The sequence below is a fragment of the Talpa occidentalis genome, unplaced genomic scaffold, assembly GCF_014898055.3.
Source record: "Talpa occidentalis isolate TD23 unplaced genomic scaffold, MPIMG_talOcc4v2.1 talOcc4.14, whole genome shotgun sequence".
NCBI lineage: Eukaryota > Metazoa > Chordata > Mammalia > Eulipotyphla > Talpidae > Talpa > Talpa occidentalis.
In genome coordinates this window covers 48,667,056-48,689,851 of record NW_023601433.1, presented here as the reverse complement: position 1 = coordinate 48,689,851, position 22,796 = coordinate 48,667,056, and the positions used below count along the sequence as shown (strand labels likewise).

General features: G+C 39.0%; 1 protein-coding gene and 1 pseudogene across 1 annotated transcript in view; one reads left to right on the top strand and one right to left on the bottom strand.

Annotated features, from left to right (window-relative positions):
• Nucleotides 1–18,464, bottom strand: part of ITGB1 (integrin subunit beta 1) — a 45,129-nt gene extending 26,665 nt beyond the window's left edge. The window contains exons 1-2 of the mRNA XM_037510465.2: nucleotides 18,383–18,464; nucleotides 680–746 (exon numbers count right to left, since the gene is read on the bottom strand). Of these exons, the coding sequence (XP_037366362.1) occupies nucleotides 680–746 (67 nt within the window). The 5' untranslated portion in view covers nucleotides 18,383–18,464. The remainder of the gene's footprint in view (nucleotides 1–679; nucleotides 747–18,382) is intronic.
• LOC119244155 (cyclin-dependent kinase 1-like) lies at nucleotides 10,921–18,099 on the top strand (annotated as a pseudogene).
• Nucleotides 18,465–22,796: the final 4,332 nt, after the last annotated feature.

Below are 22,796 nucleotides of genomic sequence, written 5' to 3'. Positions count from 1 at the left end.
TCGCAGGTGTAAGGTGGTATATCATTGTGGTTTTGGTTTTAATCTACAGTTCTCTGATGACAAGTGATGATGTGCATTTTTCATGAGCCTGCTGCCATCTGTATGCCTTCTCTGGAGAAGTGACTGTTAACGATCTTCTGCACATATTATGATTAAATTTCTTGTTTTCTTTTTGCTGAGTTGTATGAGATCTTTGTAGATTTTGGATATCAGTCCCTTGTCATTTGTATGATGTGCAAATATACCCTCCCATTTGATAGGGTCTTTTTATTTTAATGATAGACTTCTTGATCAGAGTGAAACTATCCTCTAGAATGTCAACTGTTCCTGGATTTTTTTTTTACCTAGTAATCCACCACTCTATAAATAGATTTTATTCTGTCCTAAGTATAATACACATCTTTGCTTTCTCTCTGCTTACTTATACTTTCCTATATACTCAAAGACTCTTTCCTTAGTCTACTGTATTCCTATACTTTTAGCATTTCACTAGCAAAGCTTCCTATTGTTGGTCTGGGTAGAAAAGATGAGTAGAACTTACTAAAAGTCATTTTAAGGACCATCCCTTAACACCAAATGAGATGGGACCATTGCAAGGCTTTCAGAAAGAGCAGCATCTAAATAAGATGCTGCTCAAAAGTAACACAAGATACTGAAGTAAAAAAAATCTTTTTATTACCTGTTTGGCCAAATACATAGCAAATTGAACTGATCAGTCCAATCCAGAAAATCAGTTGTAAATTCATCTGAAATACAGAATGGACATCATTAAAATAATTAAAAAAAGAAAATACTCTGAATGTAAATATTCCCAGCCCCCTTATCCATATACGTCAAATGTAAATATTCCCAGCCCCCTTATCCATATACGTCAAATCTTTTCTCCAACTCTTTACTACATCCCTATCATCCACCTCTACTCTGTTACCTTACCTTTCACCTGCACTGTTAACATCCACAACAGAATCCATTTGTGCCTGTCTCCAAATCAAATACATTTTAATACTTTATTAACATGACTCAAAAAAGAACAGTATTTCCTAAATCTTAAATTATTACCAATCTATGCCCCATGGAGTCTCTATTTTCTCCTCTGACCCCTAGGGGGCCACAGAGGCATCTATAAGTCTCAGTTACCTCAATATTGAATGTTAGTTTTAAGTATTTTGAGCTTGTCAAAATGCTGATTGTGTCATCCCCTTTACTATAACTTTTCCATAGATTTTAATTTCTCCTTAGGCTAATAACCACATCCTGCACAAGGTCCCCAACTCAAGTTTTTAGTTTGATGCTCTGTAATTATTTGTTTGTAAAAAAAAAAAATCAACTTGTGTACATGGAAAAAATAAAATATTCAGTTCAATTCTCTATAATTTCAAGATCTACACTAAGCAAAAAATAGAAGAGGGGGCATATTAGAGGAAGGAAGGATATTAAGACCTTAAAGGGGCTTCTGTGTCTCACAGAAAAGCTAAAGAAAAATCAATATTCTGTATACCCTAATTCAGTAAGACCTTTTTTCTATGAATCAAGGTTTTCATAACATTAATCTATCCCTTACCAGAATTGGTCAAAGATAGCTATGGTCACAGGTCGCTGATCCTATTCCTTAAATACTCACTGATCTTAGACTAGTAGTCCTAATTATTAGACTAGCAGTCTAAACACCTGCTCTTCCCACAAGATTACAAACAACAACTACAGACCAAAATAAGAGGTTAGCTTTACTAGCTATTGAAGAAATATAAAACAATATAAGGTAAGCTAGGGGAAAAAAAGGTTTCAACCCAACAAAGGCCACTGAATATGGCAAAGAGAAAATGGAGATGGATCCATAAACTGGTATAATTTAGGGTTGGGGGGGGGAAACAACCTGTATCAAAAACCATAAAAAATGTTTTTATTCTCTGACTTAATAATCTAGCTATTGGGAATTCATCCCAAGGACATAATTAAAAGTACAAAGGGCAAAAGGTGATAGTACAGACTAGTAAATTTACAATAGGTAAAAATGTAAACAAACTACCTAATAATAGGGAAACAGTTAACTGTTTCAACTTAATGGATCATTACTGAGTCATAAAATAATAAGATGCAGCAACATCAAAAGGTTTATAGCATAATTCTGGATGCAAAGTACATATCTGCATACATATAGTTTACATATATTTAAGTCCACAGGTTTGTAAATAAAACAGTATATAAAGTAACCAGAGACCTGAAGATACAAAGATTTATATATAGGTATAACATAATGACAATTGGTTTATTTTTTAAATTGTTAGTGTTTTCTTCTTTTTACTTTCTCAATAAAAACAATTATGGCAGATAACTGGAATCCTTCTTTCTTGGTAACTTTCCTTTAATAAGAAAAAACATTTTTAAAAATACCTCCATTTTCAAAAGCATCTATTCCAGGATGCTACTCCCATACCTCTTGGAGAGTACTTTAAAGGTGTGCTCAGAGCAACCCTGGAATATCTGCATATTCTCTGCTGCTAAATGCTGTGTGCTGTTGCTCTGCTGGCTTCCCAGAGAAAAGCCTTAAGTATAACTTCCATAGTCAATTAACTTGTGCATACCAGCAAGTTCTGTATACCCAAGATACCAACAAAAGCTGCTAACAGTTCACCTTTTAAGTACTGCCTGAAAGGTTTAATGTGTAATAAATCTGCACAGACTATAATTTCAAGCAATTTAAATAATGTTATCACAATTCCAAAGCTCTGACTGAATGTGCCTGGAACATCAAGACTCCTGAGGAAAGGCATGACGGTAATGAATGCAGCATGTGGGTGGTTTCTACACAAAGTAAACAGTAAGAATTTGTTCCAGAAATGGGCTAACAGACTTTCCTTTGGGACACTATTCAGACTACTTTAAAGACCACTAGGTCGCCAGGAAAAATCTTTCAAAATATCAGAAAAATCACCAAGAAGATACAGTCATTAGGTAACAGAAAATGTTTCTTTATATTCTCAGGTTATATGGCTTTAAATGTCATTGTCCTTTTCCTTCATAAACCTTAACAAGCAAAAGATCAATCTTTGAAACTCATGTCTCTGGGAAAGTGGAAAAACTCCAAAGCAGGAAAAACAGGCTCCGGGACAGATGCTGACTTCTATGACTGGCCATTCACTGACAGTAAACAAAGGGACACAGTCACCAATTAGTGATGTATGTAAAAGGCCAATCTTTTTCTCAGAAAACCAAAGCCCTAGGAAACAGAAGACAATAATTAAGACTGAAGAAGAGCTGAGAACAAAGAGGCTTAGAAAAGACCCAGGTTAGCAGTGATAAGGAAAGCAAGCAGCAGAGAACTAAGCAGGCAAGAGGGAATGACAGAAAAGACTCACAGCCACTCCTATCAGTCTTGACAGTCTCTGAAGGCTCTAGATACCCATGCACACTTGTCGGGAAGAACACATGGAAAGTTTCCTATATTTCAAAACCTCTAGACCACACTTTTAGAAGTACTGTCTTTAGGAAATTTTGAAATATAGGAAACTTTCCAAGTACCCTTCCCTACAGGTCTTAAAAACGCAATATTGAGAGGTAAGGCCTGTATTCCAAATGATTATTATGTTGAGAAAAGATGCCCTAAAGGCATGAGGACATGGAATCTTTCAAAGACTTGAAGGAGATGGCAATGTTTCAGCTTTCCAGAATTGAAGGTGAAGGGGAGTAAAAAGTGGGTAGGTGGATAAATGAAAACATTTCAAGCAAAAGTTTTGCACATGCAAAGCCATGGAGTCCTGGGAAGAAGTATAATAGCTTCTTCACAATCGTACTTCTAGACATATACATTTGGATGATTTACTCAACTTTCTCCTGTCCCCCAAGTGGAACTATCCCACGTACTGTAAAGTTTTTACAAACTTGGGGGCCTCCCTGGTGGCACAAGGGGTTAAATCTCAGCATTATGAAGCTATCGGCAGCCATTGCAGCATGAGTTTGATCCCCAGCCAGGGAGCTAACCCACATGGCGCAGTAGACCTCTCCTGTCCCACCCACTGCTCCCCTCAGCAGTATATTTCTGTAGATCTGTCTGTTCTGCTCTCCACTCTCTCTGGGGTACCCTCTCACCAACCCCCCCCCCATACCTCTGGCCTACACCCCAGGCAGATTGACTAAAATACACTGCTGAGGGGAACAGCGGGCGAGACAGGATAAGTCTGCCTTGCCATGTGGGATTCTTCCTGGCAGGCTGGGGATTGAACTTGTGCTAAGGGGCTGCGGATTGCTTCACAGTGCGGTGCTTAACCCCTTGCGCCACCAGGGAGGCCCCACAAAATTTAAAAACAGAACAAAACAAACCGAATAATAGAAACAAAGATCAGAAGCGGGAGGAATTAGGTTACATACAGATAACTGTAAATGCCATCATACTAGAAAGAGTATATACTCTATTCTATAAATAGTAAGAAACTGAAAAAATTGGGGGAAGGTAATAACATGACAACACAAAAATGGCAGAAAATTAGAGGGGCAAAGAACAAGTGGCAAGATGGAAGCTATAAATACAGAAGTTACTGTCAAGGTTCAGATAAGAGGTGATGAACATGGGGATTCAGCTAGCAGCAAGGGTCTGCAGCAAACAAATGAGTGATTAGGAGACAGGACCAAGGGATTTCATGGATTTTTAGATGAGAGAGAGAAAAGAAGGAGACTAGGAAAAAACATCACTTTCACATGAAGCGATAAAGTTAGGGGAAAAACTAGTGCGCTTATATTTACAAATGTGAACTGTAATTCCTGTGTTAAATCTCTGGAAGATACCTACTACAAGGACATATGGGTCTAGATTTCAGGAAATAAGTCAGTTTAGAGACATACACTAAGAGTTGTCATTATATTGTGACAATTAAAGTTATGAAAATAGATGAAATTGTGAAGAAAATAATATTTAGGAAGAGAGGAAGGCCGAAGTCAGACTTGAAGGAGAACAGACAGAAAAGAACCGAACGAGCGAGACCTCTTGGGAGCAAGCGGTCAGGCATCCAGAGCACAAATATTAACAATATAAAAAGAAAGTATAGATTTAAAAATTAAAAAACATAAAACTCAACTTGTTAAACAAGAGAGGCATGTTAAATTTTCCACTAAACATACAGTGGTGCCTGCATGAATTTTTTCATGTAATTGTGTCAACTTTTTGTGTTAGTTTTGATATATTTGTCATGTTCAAGCAAGTTTAGAATTATGTTATCTTCCTTGGTGAACAGATTTTTAAAAATTTTATTCAGTGACTTCATTTCAAATAGCATTTTTTGTCTTAAAGTCTCTTGGGTCAGGTACTGATAAAATGGCCCCACAATTCCTCTCCTTTTAGTCAGTTTTTTCCCAGGCTATTTTTCTCTCATATTTTAATTTTTTACCTTGTGCATCTCATAATTTTGGTGTGCCTATTACAAGTCCACAGAGCTGGTTGCTGTTTTGTTTTTATCCAGTACAATAATCTGTTTTCAGTTGGCAAGTTTAGTCCATTTACGTTCATGTAGTATTTATTAAGACATATCTATTATTTTTTAAGTTGTTATTTATCAAGCTTTTAAAAAAAAGCTCTTCCCCCTCAATTTTTGAGTTAAAGTTTTTTGCCCATTGCTATTTGGGCTTCACTATTTTGCTAATTACCTTTCCACTGTCTTATGTTCCACATGTGAAGTTTTAGCATAAATATTAACTAAACAATTAGGAAGCTAACAATATTTTGACCTGTGAACAAATATGTATCCTAAACACATTCTTTCAAAATTAAATTGTGTTTTTTTTCCAGTTAAAAAAAATAAGTTGAGGGCCTCCCTGGTGGCGCAGCGGTTGAGCACTGGGTTGTGAGGCTGCCTGCAGCCTCTGCAGTGCTGGTTCGATCCCTGGCTGCTCCCCGGCCACTGGAGAAGGGTCCCACATGGCGCGCAGACCTCTCCTGCCGCCCGCTGCTCCCCTCAGCAGTGTACTTCGGTCCTTCTGCCTGCTCTGCTCCCCGCTCTGGCTCTGGCTCTGGTGAATTCTCTCACTCTCCCGTGCTTCTGACTGTACCCAGTGCTTGTATAAATAAATAAATAAATCTTAAAAAAAAAAAATCCCCCTCTTAAAAAAAAAAAAAGTACTATCTATTGATATCTACAGCCACACAATGAGGACATATTTAAAAAAAAAAGTTGATAAATACAAAGCATTTAATTTAACACACTCTGGCACACTGTAAGCACTACCTAAGTGCTACTTGCTATTATTATTACTATACATTATAACTGGAGCTCAGTAACAACAGTGACTGAAAAAAGAAGCAACCATGTTTAAATGTTCTGCTTTGTTCAAGTATAATTATAACCAGAAACTTTGGATTGATTCATATCAGGAGATATACAGGATATAGAAGATAAGGTAAAAGTATTAGAAATAACATCAATGCAAATAATGCATTAATGAAGATTATGATGGCCATTCAGATTTTGGCATATTATCAAAACCTTACACTACATAATAATGTTTAATCAGACAGTAATTATATTAATTAGATTTAATTATTTTATTAATAAGTATAATTAGATATTTACTTTAGGTTCCACATCTAAGTAGGATTATTCTAACTTAATGTGCTTTCTAACTTATTCATCTCCTAAAATTTTGTCTGTAAAAGCAGCAAAACCTTTGTAGTGTTTTGTATTATGATAGGAGACAAAACTGCACTTATTTCTGATGGCTAACATCAAAGGCCACCTTAAAAGTAAGTTGAAGGGGCCTCCCCTCCCCGGTAGCGCAGTGGTTGAGCGCTGGGTTGCAAAGCTGCCCACAGACTCCCACATGGCACGCAGACCTCTCCTGCAGCCCGCTGCTCCCCTCAGCAGTGTACTTCGGTCCTTCTGCCTGTTCTGCTCCCCACTCTGGCTCTGGTGAATTCTCTCACCCTCCCGCGCTTCTGGCTGTACCCAGTGCTTGTATAAATAAATAAATAAATCTTAAAAAAGAAGTGAGTTGAAGGTGGGGGATAACACCTATACAAATAGAAACAAGGAAGAATGGCTTGAGGTTTCTTTTGCGGTAGGGAAGCACCCAAGAAATGCTATAAGAAAAAAGGAAACTGCCCTAAAAAGATACCATTATCATGCTGTGTACCAGTTTAAATATATTCAGTGAGGGTTACTTTAAAAAGTGGGTTCTATTTCTCATTTAGAAACCAGAGTAAGTATAGATATGGATAGACAAGAATATGCTGCACTGAGTGCTGATGGTTTAAGGTAATTCTGTAATGTTATCTCATTTTTTATCAACATCTTCAAATGACTATAATAATGATAAAAATAATTATTTTCTCCAAATAAGTCTATGATATTTAGAATATCATCTTTGTTTTACAGTTGAAGAAACTCAACTACAGAGAAGTTAAATAACATCTCCAAAACTGTACAGGTGGAATTGAAACCATCTGAATCCGGAAGCTGCTTTGTGCTCATTAAACTGTTAGGGGGAAAAAAAGGATGTCCTAAAGCTAATTCCACATAGGCTTTGTGGACTCCACCACCCCCCTCCCCCCCACTCCAGACCAAAGCCAAAGACACTGGAAACTCCAAATCCCATCACCACCAAAGGGAAGGTGGCTGGGACCTGAGGGTGGGGTTAAGCGGCCTTTTATTAACCTTTTGTGTGTGCCTCTGGTGGAGTATTAATAAGTCCCTTTTAAGCACGCGGGTGAGGACCCACAGTCAGGCAACCCGTTTTATATTGGGGTTGCTCCTAACAGTTTGGTGCCCAACGTGCTTTCCAAGCTTCACCCATGGTTGACCAGCCCAAAGTAATTTTCCTTGCGTTGGTCACCATAAAGCACACTATAATTGAAGGCCAGTTTTGGCAGCATTTATTTTTTAAAAAAGGAAATCATTCTAGTGTTAGAAGTGACTGGAGCACAGGAATGGGTAGTTTAGTGGATTCCCTCCATTTTGCAACAAAATCTGCCTAAACTAAAAATTAGAAATAATCCAAATTAAACTCTAAGCACCCTTTGTTCTCTCTCCCCCCTTTTCCCTCTTTGTGATTACCCTTTATCTTTTTTCAACTGCATTCCCAGGAACTTAGAAAACTGTGTTACATCCCTAGTAAAAATTCTGTATCCCTCTGAGGTTGAATCTAATATCAAAAACAAACATCCGATTGTTGTCTGATGATGGTCTGGAGGAAGCACTCCCATCCTGCAACCAAAAGCATCTTCCCCCTCTCCAGCATATATTGTCACAGCATTCAGGGAACCAGGGAACTAGTTCTTTTGTTTGTTTGTTTGTTTTGGGGGGGGGGCTGTGCATAGCCCTCTGGCTCCCTTGGTGGCCACATCAGAATAAACTCCTCTGTGAAAAGATAGCAAATAGGTCACTTATAATAGGACTTATAGTGCTCTGTAAGTTTATTTCTTAGGTCTTCAAACTGAATAGATACCAACAAAAGTTATTTTAATTGTAAGTTTATGAACATATGTTTAGTGTTTCATTCCTACAAAAGCATTTGAACATATGTTTAGTGTTTCATTCCTACAAAAGCATTTCACCCTAATAATCATTTCTTTACCCTACTCAATTTTACTTATGTAGTCAAAATTCATCCCAGGAGCAATAAATATCTTAAACTCTCCCCCAAAACAATCTCATTTTAGTGGTTATAACTCCAAATGTGTGCAACTATTCCAATTGTCAAAACTTGTATTTAAATTTTTACTATGACCTCATCTTTACTCATCAAGGTTAAGTCTGGTTTTATTGCTGTTCATTCAACTTTTATGTACACACTGATTACTTATTAATGTTTTATAACAATGTCATGAGTACTCACATAGCATTTCCTTTTAGTCTTATACATAACAATCTTTTTTCCTTGGATTTTATTTTATTATTTTTTATTTTTTAAATATTTATGCATACAAGAGCTGGGGGGGGCCAGCTCTTGTATGCAGGCCAGAGATGTGGGGGGGGGGGTTGAGCGGGGAACAGAACAGGCAGACTGACTGAAATACACTGCTGAGGGGAGCAGCGGGCAAGAGAGGAGAGGTCTGCTTCGCCATGTAGTGGCTCCCTGGCAGGCCAGGGATTGAACTTGTGCTGCAGAGGCTGCAAATTGCTTCACAGTGAGGTGCTTAACCCCTTGCACCACCAGGGAGGCCCCAACATAACAATCTTGTATGTACTATATTTGTAGAAATTTAATTTTTCTCAAATTTTTTGAAAAATATATTACTTTTAAGTTTTAAAATAAGTTGCCCCAAAGCTAAATGGTACAAAAGTCACCCACAAATAATTTAGTACTATAAAATCTTTGCAAGAGGGCACATTTTAATTCAATATGTAGCCAATTAAACTCATACCAACAAATATTGCATATCTACCTCATGACAGACAAGTTAAGTAATAGAGATGGAATATGAACCCTGGCCTGTTTCAGAAGCCCAAGGTTTTTTTTTTTAATATTTAAATATTTTATTTTATATAATTCTTACATCTTTTTTCATCTTTGCACAATGTATGCATTTTCATTTTGGTTATATTCCCCATACAACTGCACCTCCCCCCTTATTTTGACTATAGTACTTCCTTTCCCCGCCCCTCACCGTGTCTCTGGTTTATAGTTGCTTGTTGATTTTGATTTTTACTTTGTATTGATTAGTCTTTTTCCTGGACTCTTATTTAGGTTTTCTAAATTCCTGCTATGAGTGAGACCATCCGGTATTTTTCTTTTTCCTTCTAACTTATTTCACTGAGCATGATCCCTTCTAGAAGCCCAAGTTTTTAATAAAAGCAGGTTTCTAATAAGAAAGGTTAAGGACTCTAACCATTCAAATATTCTAGGGAACAGAATTGTCTGTTCCTTGTCTATGACATAATTTAAAATCTTTTTACGTTAATGGTAGAGAAGATTCTGACATCTCATTGAAGTATATCATAAATCTGTCCAAAAAAACATAGTAATGTTGGATTCATCCCAAAGCTTTCCCACCATCATTATTTTCTGCATCTGTTTTAAAAAAGGAAAAATTAAATAGGGCAATTACAGATTAATATTTAAAAAGCAATGCAGTCCAAAAGAACAAGGAGCCAAATGAACGAAAGGGAATATGAACATACATTTGTGTCAAATTGGAGAATAATCTGATGGGAAAGCACAAAGTCCTTTTCTACCCACTGTGGATAAATAAAATTACTGTCTGAACTAGAAAACCTTCTAAAATTCACTATTCCCACCTAGAAGAAAAAGCACTGAGCTCTTTCTGATAAGCACCGAGTTCTTCTGACCTAATGGTTTAATATCAGCATGGGATTACTGAGCTTCAAAACCAAAATTTAGCTGCTCCAAAGCTATTAGCTTAACAAAACTATCTGAAACCCAAAAACAGATAAAATTCAACACCAGTAACTATTCTACTCACCTTCTCCAGGAAAATGAGAACATGGAAGATCAATCATCACTACCCACCACTCAGTCCACAAGTGCAAAGGTAAGATAAAAAATGGGTAAACTGCCTCAAAGAGCAATACGTTAGAGGTGGGATGGGAGGAGGATAAGGTAAGGGGGCATGGGTGTGGAACCTAACTAGGAAAAAGTTCTGCATGATAAAAAGTGAAAAATCTTCAGGAGAAACTCTGTATGAATCCATTATGCTCTTCAAAGAACTTAGGAAATCTCAAGTAGACCTCACAGCAATCAAAAACAGGCTGCAAAAATGTACAGAGCTGAAGAAGGAAATTTAAATTGAAATCCTCTACAGAACTCATAAGAGTAACAAAAAACATAAATGAAAGGAAAAGCAGATCTGGAAAAAAAATCACACAGAATTCAAATACTTCAAGCCAACAGAAACATGATAAGCTATGCCAATGTGGCTGTGGCCACATTTTCACCATAGGATGAGAAGCCAGGATCTTCCATACCCACTGATTAACCATGGAAGGCTACATCAAAATAGAAAAATTAGAGAAGGTACCTATGGACGTCTGTATAAAGGTAGACACAAATCTAAAGGCCACATGGTAGTGAAGAAAATCAGACTAGAAAGTAAAGAGGAAGGGGTTCCTAGTTATCTAATTCAGAAAATGTACCGATTAAAAGACCTTTGTCATTGCAAAAACAGTCTTTAAGATGTGCTTATGCAGGATCTCAGGTTCTATCTTATCTTTGAATTTCTTTCCATGATCTCAAGAAATAATTGGATTCTATCCCTCCTGGTCAGTTCATGTATTCTTCACTTGGTAAGAGTTATTTGTACCAAACCCCACAAGGGATTGTGTTTTGTCACTTTAAAAGAGTACTACACAGAGATTTAAAATCTCATTATCTGTTGATGGATCACAAAGTAACAAACTGGCTGATATTGGCCTTACCAGAGCTTTGGATTACCTGTTAGAGAGTACACACACACACACACACACACACACACACACACACACACACACACACACACACACACACACACTCACTCACTCACTACTCTGGGATAGCTCTCCAGAACTACTAATGGGGTTAGCTCAGTATTCAACTCCAGTTGACACTGGGAGCGTAAGCACCATATTTGTGGAATGAGCCACTAAGAAACCATTTTTTTTTTTTTAAAGTCTTTTTTTTTTTTTTTAATAGAGGCATGTTTTATTTATTTATTTGTTTGTTTGTTTTTTTGTTTATTCAGGCACTGGGTACAGTCAGAAGCGCGGGAGGGCGAGAGAATTCACCAGAGCCAGAGCGGGGAGCAGAGCAGGCAGAAGGACCGAAGTACACTGCTGAGGGAAGCAGCGGGCGGCAGGAGAGGTCTGCGCGTCATGTGGGACCCTCCTCCAGTGGCCGGGGAGCAGCCGGGGATCGAACCGGCGCCGCAGAGGCCGCGGGCAGCTTCGCAACCCAGCGCTCAACCGCTGCGCCACCGGGGAGGCCCAAGAAACCATTTTTTAATGGGGATTCAGAAATTCATCAACTCTTCAGAATTTTTTAAAATTCTGAAGGCACTCCCAATAAAGAAGTGTGTGGCCTGTGGAATCTTTACAAGACTATAAGAATACCTTTCCTAAGTGGAAAGCAGGAAGCCTAACACCCCATGTCAAAAACCTGGGTGAAAATGGCTTGGATCGGCTCTCAAAAATGTTAGCCTATGAATCAGCCAAAAGAATTTCAGACAAAATGGCATGAACCACCCATACATTAATGATTTGGATAATCAGATTAAGAATATGTAGTTTTTTTACAGTGTTTCCATATATTATATCAAGAACAGTTACACTTTTACTGCTTTTTGTCTTGTGTATTTCTTTTCATTGTAAACCTTAAGTTGTACTTGATCTTCTAATTTCAAAGGTGTAACTTAATTATGTAAATATTGTTCTATATGAATTGCAATATAATAATTCTGTATATGTGTATAGACCTCATTGAAACTGTTACTATAATAAAATTATAAATTTATTATTAATATCAAGAATGGGGGGGAAGGGAAAGAAACAAGATGATACAACTAATGATGATCTAAATAAATATATAACTGGTACCCCCGCCACTCCCCAAAAAAGGAGAAGAGAAAAATAATAATTAACCATGAAATCGAAAAAACTGGGGGGTGCACAAAATAAACCCAAATACTGCAGAAAGTTGAATTTAAAATACAAACAGAAAAATAAACACTTTAAAGAAAGCTATTACGTTATAATAGGACTGATCCAAAATGAGCATGGAAAGTTGCCTCAACTTAATTCTTCCCAGGTTTTCTTTCTACTCAAAAGACAACAACCTAGCAACTGATATTTTTCAAACCAGCCTACGGAGCTATTCCCTTTTTACACTTACTGTGTCTAAAAATTTTGCCTTTCACTAGGAGGGGTAAGAAGTTAGCAACAGTTCTGATTGAGAAATTTTACTTCAGGGCAAGTTTACATAAAAATTGTTAATGGAGTTTGAAAAGCATAATTTGTTCCACAGAATTTCAATTAAGGAGAATTATAAATTATGTTCCCAAAACTGTAATTTTCATCTACTTTTAAGGCAGATGACACAAAAATTCTTACTTAATCTAAATGTCAATAAATTTTGACCACATCTTTTGTCCCATCTCCTCCTTGCTATATAGTGGAGTAGAACAAGCAGAGTTGGTGTATTTTATTTTATTTTGTTTTAAAGTTGGTTTATTTTAAATGTATGATAATTTTTTTAATCTAAATGAGAAATCATTTCTCATTTTACTCAGCAATAAAATGGGAATAATATATATCTCAGAATTGTTGTAAGGATAAAATAAGATCATGAATGTGAATGCTCTTAGCAATAAACATCTTTATAATGATCTCTATGTCAAGGTTTACTGGATTAGGAAATTTTCTTCTTTCCAAAACTTACTTAGTCACAGACTTCTAAACATAAGAATCTGAATGACTAATAAATGGTTCTAAATATTTTTAAACCTATGCTTCTTTATTAAATATAATCCACTCCCTATTGTGTTATGTTTTTCTAATTATAGCATAATGCTGAATGTGCTATTACAAAAATGCTGTCTCTCCAGTAATCAAATATAACACGATCACTTTTGAAAAGCACTGAAATCTCAGTATGAAATAAATCATGTAGCCATAAAATATTAGGAAGCTAGTAAGCTACTATTTCTAATTTCACTAAGAAAATGAAAGTATAGTATTTACATATTCATTCAATCAACACTTATACAATGAAATGTGCCTTCCATCTTCAAATGATATATTCCCAATACATTGTTCACATAAATACTTTTCTCATCACTTCACTAAAATTATGTTGGCTACAACAAAATAAAATCTTAACTATTCTTCTACCTTTCTGACTTTTCCTTTTTGGCCTTCATTGGCTCTTCATCTCTTTACCAAGCCACAGTAAGCAAAAATACTTTCTTTGTGGCTCTGAACATGTTCTTCAAAGTGTCTAGCAGTGTAAACCACAAACTTTGGTGGTTAATAACAGTGTTGTCTTAATTAAAACTCTTTTGTAAATAATTCTATACATATATGTGTATTCATATCTGTGAACCTCACCAGAGTAGAGCTGGAAAGCCTTCAAGAATCCAGGCCTTCATTTCATAGGTCCTTCACTTGCAGTGATGAGGGTTAACAAAGCAACCAACAACATTTGCTAAATTAGAACAGATTTTGCCTTCTAACTATACTGTCCACTGAATATGTCTCCCATCTGTCCACCCATAACTTTGCTCATACCATTCCAAGCCTATATCCCAACTCCTCTACATAGATTTCCAAAGATACAAAAACAATGCTGCTCTTTTTCTCAAAATTCATTATAGAATATCATCTGCTACTATTATGTATTCTTTGATATTTGTTTCCCTCAACTGAGCACAATTTGTCTCAACTAAACAATACATTCAATAGCAAGGACATGTCAACTTCATCATCTATATCCACTCAACACACCACTTTTCAGGTAACTGGTACTCAACATGCCACAGACTAAAATGCCATGTATAACAGAGCTACATCCTAACAATAACGTAACAGCAATAGATTTGGCTGCCCAGCATTGACAAATTTTCTTAAAGGAGTAATTTGGGACAGCATCTATCCTCCTGTGGTGATACAACAGAATGGCTACCACAGAAAAGAACTGCAGTCTCTCAGTTCAAGCAAGAGTAGCCTTCGACTCTATGAGCTAACAAAATGAGGGAAACATACAGACTATGGTGAAATGCAGATCCTGAAGCTTGGAAAGTGATGGCCAACGTAAGCCACAAAGAGATTAGATGGCAGGGCCAGCACTGAAAATCAGGTTTCTCACTGTCCAATCAAGACTTTATTGCTTCTCTAATAATTGTCTAAGAAGACTACAATGTCTTTTTGTCTTTACCCCAATATGAAAATTACGTAAAAACCCACAAATACCCAAGTCACTCACCAAACTGTCACACAAAGGAATTTGAAATTCAGAGAAGAACCTGGGGAAGCGAAAGGCTTTTCTGCTATTTTTCCTCTACTCACTCTTTGTTAAATGTTCCCAGGTTCTCTCCTGGGCCTCTTTTTCACACCATCTATCCCTTGGTATTTTCATCTGCAGTAAATGGCTTCAACTAGCTCTTACAGACTAAAAATTTCCAAACTTAAAACTCCAACCAGACATTTTTTTTTTTGAGCCCCCATCTGTGTATTCAACTGCACTCTTGTCAACTCTACCTGTCCCATAGTGACCTTAAAAAAACTCAGCATTATAAATTCATCATTTTCCCTCCCTCCGATTAAGATGCACCACACCCTCATGGTTATATTTCCTACCTTGGCAAATGGCACCATCTAACCAGAAACCTGTGTTACTTTGGGTTTCTTTTATCTCTCTCACCTCAGATAACGTTTTATCAATATTTCCTGCTAAAGACAGTAGTTCTTGTGCCTCCCACCCAAATCATCTCCTAGACCGAGGTTCTTCTACTTAAAAAAAAAACATTTATCCAAATTTTATGCATATATATTTGTAAATTAACATATATACACTCCTATAGCAACAGAGCAAAACATAAAAACTTAAAATTTAAATTACAAAATTAAAATATCAATTTAATATTAAATCTATATGTTCTTCCTACACTCTAGTGAGTTATTATTTCACATACCCTTTTGGATCCAGAAACTGTACTTGGAGGCTTGTATTAATGAGATTAGTCCTAATGTAGACAGATGATAGATGGGTAGGAAGATATGCAAGTGTTAATATGTGTTTACATATGCATCTATTCAAAGCCATTTTTCACTCACACACACATATTTCATATGATATACACAAACTTTTTAAGATTTCACTAAATATAGTTAACTTTATCTTCTAAAGTCACAAACCAAAAATAGTTAAAAGGCAGTTGGCTTCTAAAAACCCATATTACAGATTAAATTTAACCCTGTAAAGGTCTAATAATTAGCCATCTTTAAAAAGATGAGAAATTTACAAAATACAGTTTGGTTCTTTTTGCACACAGCTCCTGAAAAAGAGAGTACACATCTTTTCGCCAATCTGGTGAAAATATTCTGAGGCTGCTAATATGAGTTTTATGAACTGCACCTCTTTTAACTTACATACTGAAATATATACCCCACCCTGTCAAAACTATCCTGTTAATACTATACTATTCTTACTCCTCCTCCCTACCCCATGATTCCCAGCAACAATACAAAAGGGCAACAAAAATCCTCACAAAACATAACCAAAGTAAGAACAGACCTGCTACAAGATATATTTACATGTTGTACAATACAATCCTGTAGAATTCCATATACAACCTGTGATAGTAACTTGGAGCAGATTTAAATTATATTGACCCCAAAGTAAAGAAGATTTTCAGTGTTACTGGTGTCATACTTTCCACACAGAATGTTGAGGGATTGAAAAATAATCTTAATTTGTAATTAAACATTCTTAAAAAATCAAAATTACAAAAACAAAATTTTAGATCTGTGAAATTAACAGATTCCTTAATTCCCCTTTTATTTGTTTTCTATTTACAGAAGTATAGCATTAAACACATTCCATCTTTTTAACTAGTATCCTAAGTACACCTTCCATTTTATATTGGAATGCTAGAGTAAGCAGGATGTCTTCTCAAATACCTATAACCAAAACACTAATTTGTTTCCTGATTTCTGTTTATCACTTCATCTTCACTCATTCATTTAACACTCAATAAACTAAAATTACTTTAAGAATATGAATATTAGAGTGGGAGTCAAGTAACTCTTGTTCCCTCTGGCACTGATATGCACAAGTGCCACAGGTAACTTCCAACTAAAATTCCTTAATCACTTCTAAAGGTGGTCTATTTACTACCTATTATAAAGGCTATATCTAGTTTAGGAAAGGTGCTCCGTCAAAATCTACTTAGCACTTATTTCTGTACCATCAAAACAGTAGTAAAAATAAACCAGTAACCTAAATATTTATGTGGAATGCAGAGACCCAAACCAACCTTACTAATGGTATAATAGAGATTTTTTTTTAATATAACAAGAAGGGATGAAAAGGAGTCAGTTTATTGAGCATCTACTTTAAAATAAGTGCTCTACATTTCACATTTAATTTTCAATATACTGTAGTTACACAAGTTCAAATATGGGCTCCAGAACTTAAATAAACATCATGGGTGCTCTATACTACTGCATGAGCTCCAATTTTGAAACGTGTGCCTCAGTTTCTTCATTAGTAAAACGGAGATTAAAATAGTACCTACCTAACTAGATCGGCCAGAACTAAAGGACAAAATACACAGAAAGAGCTTAGAGCTAAGCAAGGCCCTCAAGATTGTTACTATAAAAATCATTTTATTACTAGCATAAATATTCTTCCCATTTTACAGATAAGGAAATAGAAGCTAAGAGTAACTTAGTAGAGATCATCCTAGCAACTAAAACTGGATTTTGACTCAAAATCACAAACTTGATGAAATAAAGTTATTTAGGCACTCATTCTGGTGCTCTTAAAAACACAATGAAGCCAAAACAAGCCTGACATTAAATTCTACAGAATTCAGGGCGGGATCCCCGAGCCTGGGTCCTGCGACCTCCGGGCACCCTGCCCAGATGCGGCTTCCTCCAGCCGCTGCGGGCTCTCGCGACTTAGTCCAGCTACCCTCAGAATTCCAAGTTTGGCTCTGGGCATATGCGGGGGGGGGGGGGGGGGGGTTGGGGGGCGGAGACGGGACAGCACTGGGCATATGGGGGTGGCGTCAGCCCTGAGCCTCCTTTTCCTATGGCTGCACCACGCCAACATCTGTTGGGCCCACACTCAACTCCCCCCACGCCAGGAGCTACAACCCAACTTATGGAAGTTGGGGGGATACAATTCTCCTCATCCAGAAAGCTACCAGGCTCAAGGCTGCCCAAAGAAAAAGCAGGTGGCCATGGCAGTGGACATAAAGAATCAGAAGCCGTCCAGGACCGTCCAAATTCCTTAGAGGCCGAGTCCGGAGGCGGCTCCCACCACTTTCTCACCTGCCCGGAGGCCGCGGGACGGGACTCCCGGCGAGGCGCGGGGCCGGCTCCTGCCCTACCCAGCCAGGCGAGGGGCGCCAGGAATAACGCCGGGTGTCGGCGTGGCCGTCGGAGGGGCTGGGGGGGAGGCTGAGGAGACGGGAGGGGGGTTGGGGGGGCGCTGGTTCTCAGCCGCCCTCAGCCCGCGACCTGACAGGGGCGGCCAGCCCCGCGCGGGGGAGGGGAAGGGCCGGCCGAGGGGGGCGCGGGGAGGCCGGGGGGCCCGCACTTCCTCCCCGCCGCACGGCCCGGGGCCCACCCCCGCCCCACGCCCGCACCGGGTCCCGGCCGCAGTCGCCGCGGCGGCCCCACATCCGGCGGGGCGCGCGCTGAGCCCCAGCCGCCCGGCCGCGCCCCGCCCCGCCGCGGGCCCTCACCTTCCCGGGCGGCGTCGGCCCCGGCGCGCTCTCTCGGGCCTGCTGCTCCGCGGCTCCCGCGCGGCCTCTCCCTCGGGCTGGCGAGGCCTCCTGGGTGTGGGGCGCGGCGCGCAGCGGCGGCTGCTCCTCCTCCTCGGGGGCGGGAGGAGGAGACTCGGCGCTCGCGGCGGCCGCCCGGCAGGAAACGACCCCCCGGCTACGCCTCCTCCGCGCAGTGGATTCTGCTCCTCAGGCAGCCGCCGCCGCCCTTTCCCTCCGGAAAAGCATTCCTCCCGGGCCGCGTCAGCCCGCGCGCGGCGGGGAGGAGCGGGAGGAGCTGGAAGTCCTCGGGCTGGGACAAAGGCCTGGGAGGGAGCGGACCTTGGGCCGCCGCGGAGGGCGGGGCGAGGCTCGCCGAGGCCTGCCCCGCGCCCGGGTTGCTGGGCTGCCCAGGGAGGGGTGTTGGGATGAGCGCTCTTGCTCCGCTGGGGCTGGCGAGCTTTGATTTCTCCCTTGGAAGAAGGCGGGACCGGCTTTAGGAAACCTGGGGCTGGGCTCTTCTTTCGGCATGTCTTTAAGTTCTGCACCCCAAAGCCGCAGCCATTCAGTTTGGAATCCTGCATTCCGGGAACCCCTTCTGTCCCAGGCAAATCAGGACTTCGCCCACTCTACAGGGTTTCCTGAAGCCCAAAGTGTTTTCCTTTTGGAAGGGAATTAGCTAGAGCCAGTATTGTTTTTCTGAAATGATAGTTTGCTTGAGTTGTATTTATGAGAAAGATGAAAACTTGGGAAGGAGATTGGTGCTTAGAAAGATGTAAATAAGGACATTTTCAGAGAGAAACTGGTGAGTTGGGGAGCTGTGTATGTTAGATTAACCTGGAGGTTCATGTAGGGGGAACAGGGATGAGGGAAAATTTTGGTCCTTAAGAATGCAGTATTGGGGCTTCTCTGGTGACCCAGGGCTTAAGTCTCAGTGCTATCAAGTTATAGCCAGCCAGTGGGGCATGAGTTCGATTCCCCAACCAGGGAGCTAGCCCACGTGGCGCAGCAGACCTTTCCTGCTGCTCCCCTTGTGGTTTATTTAGGTAGATCGGCTTCTTCTGCACCCCACTCTGTCTCTGGTGAATCCTCTCGCTCCTCCCCCCCCACACACACATCTCTGGCCTATACCCCAGTTCTTGTATGCATAAATAAAATAAATCTTCAAAAAAAATGCAGTTTTTGTTTTTCCTTACTTTTTTTGGTAGGTGGATATGGGGGCTGGAGAAGGAATATTTCAGAGAGACGCGAAATACTATGAGAAGGACGGGGCATGATGTAGTAAAAGAATCGAAACCTGTAAACCAACATTCTGAAACCTAGTAATTTTGATAATGCTGCTGGCAAACGGCCATCTGTTGCCACCTGGTGAGCTGTGGTATCCTGTTGGAATCAGCACAAACTATAAGATTTGTGAAATTGAGAAACAGTGTTTCATTTGAAGATTAGTAAGTGGTATACCCATTTGCTGCGAATCTTAAATAAAATAACAAACTGAAGTAATCCAACAATGGAAAATTTGCACGTTGCTCACCAGCAAAATCAATCTGTTGATTACTTAATTTGTGAAGACCTCTAAGGAAATGAGCATGATTTTCCCCATTTAATGGATAACCAAGAAGAAAAGGCTGAAAGATGTTTCTGTATTAATAATACAATGAAAGCTTCACTAGATCTCAACATTCTTGAATGTAAAGGTAACCAATGTTAAAGGTAAGGTATTCTGATTAGCTTTTCTGATAATGTAGCAGGGTGGTCCCCAGGAAAAGGGGAGGTTCCAGTTCCCTGTCCCATCCAAGGGAGGATGGAGCTGAGTAGGGAGCAGAAGAAGCTGGAGAGGAGACTGGAGAAGAAAGGAAACAGGATGGAGAGCAAGAAGGAGACCTGGAGGGAGCATGTGGAACAGAGAGAGACATGTGAAGAAACTGCGCTTGCTTCTTGGTCTGGGTCTGGTTGGAACAGATGTGGATGAGAGACCCATGGGAAGGTTAACAATTGCTGCTTTTATATCGATTTTGGTCTTGCTCTTTTTCTCCCAGGCTTGTCTGTTTCTGACCCTTTTCTGTGGGTCCCTGCCACAAGGTGTTTTACATTTGTGGCAGCTTTCGGGTCTTGCTTTCGGCCAGTCCTGTTTGGGTGGACATTTACCCACGAGGAAGTGGGCAACTTTGGGTGCTTGATTTGGAAACTATATTCTTTGTCTTTTCTGTATTGCACACTAATTGTATTAAAGTTCCTTTCCATTAAAGGTCTATATGTTCTGCAGATGGCAGAGCAGGCAGTTGGGGGTTCTGGGGAGCCCTGTAACAACGATACCACTGTTCAAAATTAATCAGAATTAGCTTGGTCTTAGCGTATGAGACTGTACTTTTAAAGATGCATGCTTGATTTGCTTTGCATTTCCCAAAATTCCTTGTATATGATTTGAGGAGGCAATCTTTGCCACATAAATGTTATGAGGTTTACATTTCAGCCCTAAACTACTTTAATTAAGGGACAGTTCAACCATAAAATTCCAATGTCAAACACTTTCCAGGACACATAGTAAATGCTCAGCTAATATTTGATAAATGAATAAATGGGTCCTTTTTCTCGAGAAGGAGTAGGTCAGAACACTGGCTAAACTGAAGTATGAGTTGCAATTTATATATAGAAGTCGTGAGTTTTGAGAAAAAGCAGTGAATCACACTCCTGACTAAATCACCTATTGTTTTCCAAAGTAAAGTTTTAAAGTTGCTCACCAGCAAAACTTTAAGAATTGGAAGCCCTAGTTTATGTCAGTTGGCGTTCAATCGCTTTCTCAATTTATAACTAATGGATAGACCTATATAAACGAAAGGAATAACTAATATTTAGTCAGGTGTAAAAAAGGCTAAAAGCCTCTCAAGGAACTGGTTATACTTTTCAAACAGTGGGACCACTGACCATTAGATCTAGTAGGTTGTATTTTGTCACAAGATTATGGGGTACAACATTGAGAGAGAGAGTGAATCCATATTGGCTTTCTCTTAGAGTATGAACATTCCTGGGACTTAGCTTCTCAAAGAGTAACCTCTCCAATAAATTAGAGTCATCTCATGATAACCTGAACTCTGTTCAATCCAAGAATGTGGGAACAACCGTAAACAATATGAACTTCTATGGGTAAATAATTTAGTACTTGTCCATTTATAAATCATTTCCCAAGTGCAATAATCAGAAGACAGACCCCATGGGGTGAGAACAAAGGATGGATACCTGCATTGTGAAAATAGAAGTATACCCAAGAGCAACTTTTTTTCTGGTGTTGGACACTGACTGGCACATGCTAGGTCATTTTTTAAATAAGCAGGGTGACTTTGTGTCCAGTATACCTAAGATAGCCCATTTGTCTGTTGTCCAAGCATAAGTATTAATAGCACCCTTTTTCATTCTCAAAAGTACATCCTGATATGAATGATAGATTATATGGTCACCCTGCAAATAAGAGTGTCTAGACAGTGAGGAATGAGAAGAGTAATTTTAGAAATACAAGGACATGCAAAGTGATATACTACACGTCAGTTTCCAGTTTTATAAGTGATCGTTTCCACCATTGATAAGGGAAAAAAAAAATTCTGTGGGAATCAGTAAGCTAAATTCGGCAGTTCCTATATTATGAAAATGCCCTAGCAGAAGAGTTAATTAAGGAAAATCCTTGAAAGGAGCTTGGCTGATCAACAAGATTTGCATCTTAAGTACCATTTTAAGTCTATGTGATGACATTTGGAGCAAATTAATAGGTTAAGTACGTCTTCAGCTACTTTTCTAAGACATTTTTCTAGACTGTCCTGCAAAAATTTTTCTCACGTGCCACATCCCCCAGATGTTTTTTCTAAACATTAAAAACATTTCAAAAGTTATTTAAAACAATTGAAACATTACTACTGTTTCTTAAACATTAAAATGAGAGGCGTTGTATAGGAGTAGAGGTCTCTGATAATGTCCTTTAATATGAATGTGAACATAATTCTGAGTCATAATCCCATCCCTTTTCTAAGAAATTAAACTTCCTCTATTAAAATGTGAATCTGTGTGCCTTGATTAAAAAAAAAAAGTAGCCTGGGAATTATTGGCATTTTAAAAAACAAGAAAAGATGAGACAGTCCTTCTAGTTCCTCCTTTTTTCTGCCTCCAAATATATAAATAACATGCAAATAATTGTACAATGTGGAAAATCTGGAGATTTATTTTGCAACTGTTTTTGTCCCTCATGTATTTGGGTTATTTTAATTTAGTGCATACTCCTCAATACTCTGTTATAATTGCCAGAGGAATCATGAAAAGTTGCATTTGCTATAAGGCAGCCACCAATTGTGGATGCTTGGTCTGTGTCAGTGTGTTTGACCTATCCTGAGGTTTTGGTTAGTGCTTTGTT